The sequence below is a fragment of the Centrocercus urophasianus genome, unplaced genomic scaffold (assembly GCF_019232065.1).
Source record: "Centrocercus urophasianus isolate 14NV4802_14NV808 unplaced genomic scaffold, USGS_Curo_1.0 seq_16, whole genome shotgun sequence".
NCBI classification, from domain to species: Eukaryota; Metazoa; Chordata; class Aves; order Galliformes; family Phasianidae; genus Centrocercus; species Centrocercus urophasianus.
Window position 1 is genome coordinate 30,816,795 of NW_024884711.1, and position 8,331 is coordinate 30,825,125.

Below are 8,331 nucleotides of genomic sequence, written 5' to 3' on the forward strand. Positions count from 1 at the left end.
AAGAATCCAAAAGTAAAAAGATCTTACAAGGGGAAAGTCAAATAAAGGGAACCCAAACCTGCAGTTCCCTACTGAGAACACTTTACTGAAAGCTCCTTGGAATACATATGCATTTTATTTTTACTACAGAATGATTCATGAACAGGAGCTGGGAAAGAGAACTTTTCAAACACAGTGACATTCGTGTTTTTCTATGTGGCTTGTGTGGCAGTGATCTGATCATACGTACTCATCTGCAATTCAGCTAGTAACCTTATTTTTACGGTGAAAGAAAGACAAAATTTAAGTTCCAAACTTTCTAAATTGGTTCATTCTTAGTATTTGTGTTACACTCTGGAATCTGGAACTCTGAAAATTTAAGGCACAGTTCCTAGAGCACAGTATAAAGTCATTAAGAGTGTACATGATTGGTCATCCTCCTCTTGTAGCCTGGGAATTCAATTTCCAAATCTATCGAGACATTCATTTCTGATTGAACCAAGCAGCATTATGTGATTACTATGTCTCTGCTTCTGAAGAGAGCCAGTCATAGCCTCTGTCTTATAAAACAACTTTCAAGTATGCAAAACTGCACAGCTCAACATGAGAGGAGGGGGAAAACAGGACTTGTAAAAAAACCAAAAACATATTTTTGTGCTATTTTCATTCTACTTGATGTGGCTTATATGCTTAGTCTTCATAGATTATACAAACACATCCTTCTCCAGGTATTGTCAGAACTGACTTATGACCTATCACTACTCCAATCAACAGTCCTTAACCTTGTGAATGGTTAAAACCTACCTTAATATTTCCTCTGAGAACAGCCAGTGCATCACATAACTGCTGTTGGTAACTTTGTCGAATTTGGACTTCTTTCTGGAATTTAATGTACAAAAAAAGGAAGCAGGCAATCACTAAAATAAGCAAGCAAACAAATAAACAAAAACAGACAAAAAACTTGCCTTCCGTGCCTTCCTTTCAATTTAAGAAAATTAAATACCATCGAAACTCCTGTGAAAGAGAAAACTGTATTTGTGTTCCTTTTTTTATCTTTTTCTTTCTTTTTTTTTTTTCATTCTTCAGTCTCTTTTTAGCTTTTGGCTAATCAATGAAACTGTATCTCTTTCTCTAGAAATTGAAGATTCCAAATTGCTTAAAGACAAGCACTTATTAAAGAGTTGTCTCAGATGTTTAAGATGGGAATTAATGCATTGGTTTTTTTTTTTTTTTTTTAATTTTACTTTTCATACGTTCACATCGGGAGCTTGGACATCTTGAAGGCTGAAAGTTGAATCTTGTTTCTCCCTTGTGGTGAGTGCTCACTAGTTGCATAGGACTACTAATGCTGGTGTGAGCTGTGGTTTACTATCTAAAGATCAGTGAATATATATTTTCAAAGAAATACATGGAAAAGAACTGTAAGTGATGTGTATGTACACATATATTTTAGAAATAACTGCACTAGAATGTAAGACACCTTCACAGCTATGGATGTTAATATGCAGAGTACAATGTAATCCATGTTTTATTAATTGCAAATTTACAAAAGACAACTTAGTCATTTTTAAAAAAATTTATATTAATATTTTGCTTTATCTTATTTTCAATACTTCTGTGAATTATTTTTATTAAATAAAACATCGATCTACAGAACAATGATGTACAAATGAGAACTGCCATCGAGTGAAGATTGACATTTAATGGAACAAGAACTTTTCTCTACCTGTTTATGAAAAGTCTCAATGTCTGTCAGTCTACCATTTACATATTTATAGAGATTCGACACTTGCTCTTCAATGTTTTCTTCATATTGTGCTTGAATGGCGCTTTTGTAGATGAACAAATCTTTCTGGAGGGAATTGGTGAGCTAAAAATAAAGATCCTGTTATTACTTATATACAAAGTAAACTAGACATACACACACACACATGCAAAAAAGGTGCAACTACTCTGTTCAATATGCTGTTGATGCTGATTATTCACCTAAATACAAGCATCTAATGCAGTTCTATACCTTGTGGTATCTCCTTTGGCCTACAACAGTCAGTTCAGAAGAGCACGTGTCTCTACGCTGGCAGGAGCTCCCTGTTCCACATCTACAGTGTTTGCTGCCAAATTAAAAATGCCCCTCAGAAACTTTCAATTCTGAAGAGAATATTCATGCAGTAAAGATATTTAACTTCCTCAGGAAATAATTATTTTTTGAATACTCAAGTCTCTGCCAGATGGTAATTAGTTACTGCAGAAGAGATCCAGACAGGTCTATCAATACAGATATCACAATGGAATCCTAGAAAGTGGTCAGAACATGTTCATAAAACTTAAACAAATAGCCTGCAAAGTTTTTTAGTGTAAAAGAGTAAAGATAACTGTATTTTAGCAAGAAGTAACAGAAGAAGTGTTAAAGGAAATGCATTTGGCTTTCCGCTGACTTTGATGAGGAAAACACTCAGAAATCTTTATGATGTACAACGTAGAAATAAATATTGCTTCTAAAAGCAATACCAAGAACATTGAATTTTTGCTCTTCTATATGTTTATACATTACTCATAATCTGGAATGACAAGTGTCTGTTTGTTTGTTTTTCCAAGGAAATTAAACTTTCTGCACACGTAATTACCTCACGTCCTGAAGCATTTTCTTTTGTAATTTCTTAACACAGTGAAGGGACAGATAGCAACATATCATTTTGATGTAACAGTTCTCCCTCTACAGGTCCCTGGAGGCATCTATCTTCACAAACAGTTAAGGCATTTACATTGAGAAAGCTTTATTTTTCCTTGTTATGGACTGCATCTTCGCTCCAAAATCTAAGCATTTAATTTCAGTAAGGCTCTGCTTACATTACACATCTGTCTAAGCAAGTGCAGATAATGCCATCTGAATCTTTTTTCTAACTTTGTATACGATTTGCACAAAGCAGAAGCTTTTCTACTACACTATTTCATTTAAGCAGAAGCAGCAGGGCACGTTAGCTATGCTCATAACTGACATGAGGCCCACATTTATTGCTACACTATTAGCTATGATCAGATGGGTTTGAGACTTTAGAATTTATCATTTTCAAAATTAAACAATGGCAATCTTGATGAAATCTTCTCTGATTCAGTTAGCTGAGTAACCCAATCTCTAATTCACCTATCAATATTTGTGTGTTGGTATATTTTGAAAATAAAAAATCATATATAGAGTATATGAATACAGAATAAATGTCTAAACAGATTGCCCAAATATTATATAAAACAGGTGACAGTGACAAAAGTATCTGTTCTATAGCATGAAAAAAACTCAGATATCTTCCTAGTTTACCTTGATTAAAGCTTGTGTAGCAACTGCTAATTCATTTAATTCTGGTATTTCTTTGATATCTGTTTGTGTTGCATGATCTCTGCTGTGATATCCTATTTTTAAATCATCTGAAATGCAAGGCCTGTAAAAAAATCAATTTGAATAGACAATAGAACAGCAGTTGCATTAACCAGATTAATCAGTCTTTATTAGTAATGGATATTCAGGAATAAAGTAAGTATTTTTTTAATCATTTCACTTGCATGGCATTTTTTAAAGACAGGAACTTAAGAGTGTAACAAACACACCAGCAGCTTCTTTGTGTTTGTTTCATAACAGCAAATGTTTTCAATAAAATACTGAATAACAATGGAAATGTAAGCAACTCAATCGTTGTACTAAAGAACCTAAAAGAAAGTGCCGAAGAACAGAATGCATTCTGACAGCAAACAGACAATTTTCAGTGCTCTGTAGAGAAATCGGTCCAAGAATCCTGGACAGTGCATTTAGTTATGAGCTTGTTTTTCTATTTCACTGATAAATTTGATTATTTGATATTACTAATTTACTCTAAAAACACCTACCATTAATTTTTAATAAAAACCTACAGCATTGCATTGTTAAAAACAGAGCAATGCTGGCGCTGTCAGAATTCCTCTCTGTCACAAGCAGATGGTGTCAGACAACTCCTGCCCAGGGGTAGGTGATCCAAGCCAGCTTAATATCTTAACTGCCCTCGGAGGTGTTCTGCTTTAGGAGCATTCCAAAATATTCCAAGTACAGTTGAATACTACTGGCCACGAAGGGCTGTTTTCATCTCCCCAGGTTCCGTGCAGGAAACCTGCAGAGAGCCCCAGCCGTGCGGTGATGCTGTCAGATGCAACGTATCCCTGCTGGGCCGGGGAGCAGTGGCAAGAGGCACGGAACAGCGCTGAGCGGGCCGGACGGGCAGCTAGCTGAGACACAAAGGGAAACCAGCACAGCCTGGTGAAGGCCTCACCGGTGCTCGCGCTCCTGCAGGCCACATGGCAGCGCCAGCAGCTCCAGCGTGGCCAGCAGGCGGGCCCAGCGCAGCGGGCCGCCCCGCCTCACCGAAGCCATGGCAACCAGCGCTCCGCCCCGCCTGCCCGCCGCGCCGCTCGGAGCGGGGTGGGACGGGCTAAGCGGCGGTAGTGGCGGGGCTCCGCATGGCCGTGCTGTGGTGGCGGTTTGTGCGTTGCGTCACTGTAGCCGGCTGCTCGGCAGGTTCAGGCTCGGAGCCCTGCGTTTTATTTCACCCGTACGGAATTCATAGGTTATCCTGACCCACAACGATCATCGACTGCAACTCCCGACATCCAAGCCCTATGTCTGAGAGTGGTGTCCAAAAGCTCCTTGAACTGTGCCGCCGTGGGGCCGCGCCCGCTGCCCAGGGCAGCCTGCTCCATGCCCACCGCCCTCTGGTGAAAAACCTTTTCCTACTATTCAACCTGAACGTTTAAGTTATTGCCAGGCCAGGGAACACATCTGCCTCAGGGGCATCAGAGCATGTTTCAGAGGAGATTGGACAATGTACCACTGCACCCAAGTGCAGCAATTCTCTCAGCATCTCCATGGCCTTTGGCTTGACCCAGCCCTCCTTGCTCCAGCCTGTGTGAATGTGGAGGTGAGGAGCCCAAACGGGCTCTTTGAACTACGTAAGACTGTGAACCAAAGGTGGAGGAAATAAGGAATAGTGGCTTGTGTGACAGAGGTAGAAGAAGAAAATGCAATTTCATGCCGTTTCAGACTGCAGGATAGAAGATCATGTCAAATGTGAGCATATACGTTATTAGTGGTCTGTCTGCTTTCATTGTAGTAACAAATGTAGGCGTTGACATTTTAGTGTTGAAATGGTTGAGACAACAGTGAGACGATCAACAGCAACTGTGATTTTCTCATAATTCTCCCTTGACAGAAGTCCATCAGAGTATGGGCCATCTGCAAAAACAATGTAGTTATTAATATTTGAATGTTCTATATGAACTGTAGTGTTCTGGTCTCAATAATTTTAGCATTTACACTAAAAATCACTTCAACTTTGCTCAAACTCAAGCTGCGTGTAGAAAGCACGAGTTGAAGGGCAAACATTTATACCACTCTGCTCTCTAGATGTAGGAGCAAAATAACCTCCTACATAAACAGAAACCACAAGGATTTTTAAACAGGATGAGCCCTTTTAGTTTTTGCTAGGATTAACACCATATGTAAGTTCAGTGATATATAAACTTTATGGACCAGAAATTATTGTAGGCATTGTTTAAATAATAAATCATTTCTAGTATTTGGAGTCATTAGTGTGGGTGAAACCTTCCTAACCTCAGCATATGGGATTCATTGGCTTATAGAAAAAAATTGCCTTTAACGACAGAAACTAAAAAATAAATTTTTAATTAAAATTCTCTTTTATTTATTTATTTATTTGTCTATTTATCTATCTATTTATTTATTTTAAGCTCTGGGCAGCATTTCATTTTATCAACAAGAAATATGGAAAGGGATACAAACTAACAAGTTAAATTTAAATTTTTAGAATTGTTCTCTTTCTCAAGCTCAAGGTGAAGGTGAGACCAAAGCCATCTCTATATCAAAGAAATGTAATTGGTAAGAAATCTAAGTTAGCTATACTACCAAAAATAAGTCATCACTTACTACTTTCAGAAATGTTACCTGAGTTAATATAAAAAGGGAGATGTCATTGTTATGCCACATGCAGAGTGGTACTTTAAACCAATGCTTCTGACTTTGGTATTCTCAGGCTTTTTCTTTCAGTTTAGCAAAAATGGTGAAGGTAATTGAGTGAAAAGCAGAAATTGTTACTGGACTTTCAAAGCCCATTTGTAAAACTTGAGTTACTTTTGGGAAACCTTCCAACATGAATAATGTACAGAAAAGCGCATTTTCTTTGGGGAAGAAGTATAATTTGCCATTGGAAGCAGGCAAAAAGTTTATTAATATAGGCTATAGCATGTATGTACAGAAACTATCAAAAAATTACATCTGTGTTTTTCTGATCTATAGGAATCAGATTAAAGGTCAAGAAAGCTGGTTTTCACAATCCCATATATTGCTTGGATGCATGCAAGAGCAGTGTCAGGGAACTGATCAGGTGATCATGTTTATTTGTGAACATAGAAAATCCAACATTTTTTTGGTGATGTATTTCATCCTGACTTGGTTGTTTTCTTATTATTGATTGCAACCTGGTCATACTATTCTAACTACTGTGTTTATGTTAGTAGCTTGATGCTTCACACTATAATTACTGCAGTCATGATAACCTTGTTTATTTAGAAATGTCTTTGCTGTATAATCTGAACAAGGCTAACTATTGAATCTTTTAAGATAATAATCAAGTTATTTGTTTTTGTTTTTTTTGTTTTGTTTTGTTTTGTCTTGTTAATCCAATTCCCTGAAAGATGTTATGATATTTTAATCTAGTTACAAGCTGCTGAAAATGCATTTGAAATGGTGCTGTTGACAAATCTTAAATAGTATCATTCATGTCATAATAAAATATTGGCTTTAACTTAGCAAAACACAGTTGGTTCTCTCTCCAGGATAGCTGTTCTTTCACGGCCTTCTGTGTATTCACAAATGGGAGGCAGGGCTTTTACATCTGCAACTGCACCTCACCAAGCTTAGATGAACGTGACCTCTAAGGAGCTGATGTTTACAGTAGCACATAGCATCTTTTAAAAACAAGGTACTTGCTTATTACTTAACTAAAACAGGGTAGGAGTCTGTTATGTCAGAATGGAACAGCAAAGCTTTTGTGTCTGTACATGGTATGCCTGTCTGTCTGTATAGCTTGGAAGTATCCAGATTCAATGACACAATGGAATTGGCAATAGACAATAAATCTCTCCCCTTTGATCTACCTCAGATTTTGCTTCAGATTCTAGTTGTGATAATTTTACATATTCTGCCTCATTTGACTGACAGTCATCAATAGATAATTTCTAATGGAGTCTCCAAGGTAACCAGGCTTATGTGCTAACAGTTCTTGACATTTTCTCTTACAATCCAAAATTTATCTTAGTCCCTTATTACACAAAAACAAGTAGAGATGGCTGCAATACAAGTACGACAATTCAAACAACATGTGCATTTCCTGCTTTTTCCTGAATATAACAGGCACTGTTGACCTGAGAAAAATACAATAAGTCCATTTTATTCTGTCTGTGTTGGAAAAAGTGAACTGATCTTCAGGCACATAGCTCCTTTCAAAGGCCAGTGAACTTCAAACAAAATATAAAAGACAGTTGCTCTTTGTTGAAACTAATGATGTTAATCCCTCAGAAAATTGGGGGGAGGGGAAAATAAAGTAGTAGTAGCACTTTCAGAAGAGAGATGTATTTGCAGGTGGAGAGGATGACAGATTGTAAATCCCTTGGGAAAAAAAAGAAAAAAAAACACAACAAAACACAAATAGAACAAAGAAGCAGGCTGATATTTTGCTGCACGTGAAGATCAAAGTCTTTACTATTGCTACACTGTTATTAAGCCAAAATGGTCCTTGCATTCACAGGCCCTCCTGATTTCCCCATACTGCTGCAAATATTTTGTTACCAGGATCCTTTCATAAAAGTATTTGCAATTATGTCATATCTGAAAGCTAAGGCTATGAGTCAAGACTAAATTTATTCATTGCCAAGTTGTATCCATTTCCTTTTGGCTAGTGCTGTCCTTTAGCTTCATCAGCTCTTCTCACTCCCTAGTATTTCATCTGTCAGGTATTTATGGAGGGCCCTTTTCAACCTGTGCCAGATAAAGCAATTCAAGAACAGTTAGTCTCTTGTCACTGGTGCTCCAATCGTTTTAATTCCCTTCTGCTCATGATGCAGTCAAAATGTAACGTCCTTCAGCAGTATTGATCAGAAATAGATAAGGTATCCAGATGAGGTGATAGTGGTGAAGCTACAACAATTCCACAATCTGGGTCTCTGCTCCTGATGATTTCCCACAGCTGATATTCTGCTAATAGCAGAAATACTCACCTGTCACTGAGTGGATGTCTTCCATTTGCAACTCTGATTTTC

At 37.6% G+C, this 8,331-nt stretch overlaps 1 protein-coding gene across 1 annotated transcript in view; it reads right to left on the reverse strand.

The window, feature by feature from the left end:
* The window catches only part of CUNH10orf67 (chromosome unknown C10orf67 homolog), a 33,726-nt gene extending 29,354 nt beyond the window's left edge, over nucleotides 1–4,372 (reverse strand). Inside the window, 4 exon segments of the mRNA XM_042816930.1 lie at nucleotides 762–858; nucleotides 1,706–1,849; nucleotides 3,293–3,413; nucleotides 4,272–4,372. Coding sequence (XP_042672864.1) covers nucleotides 762–858; nucleotides 1,706–1,849; nucleotides 3,293–3,413; nucleotides 4,272–4,372 — 463 coding nt within the window.
* Between the last annotated feature and the right edge of the window lie 3,959 nt (nucleotides 4,373–8,331).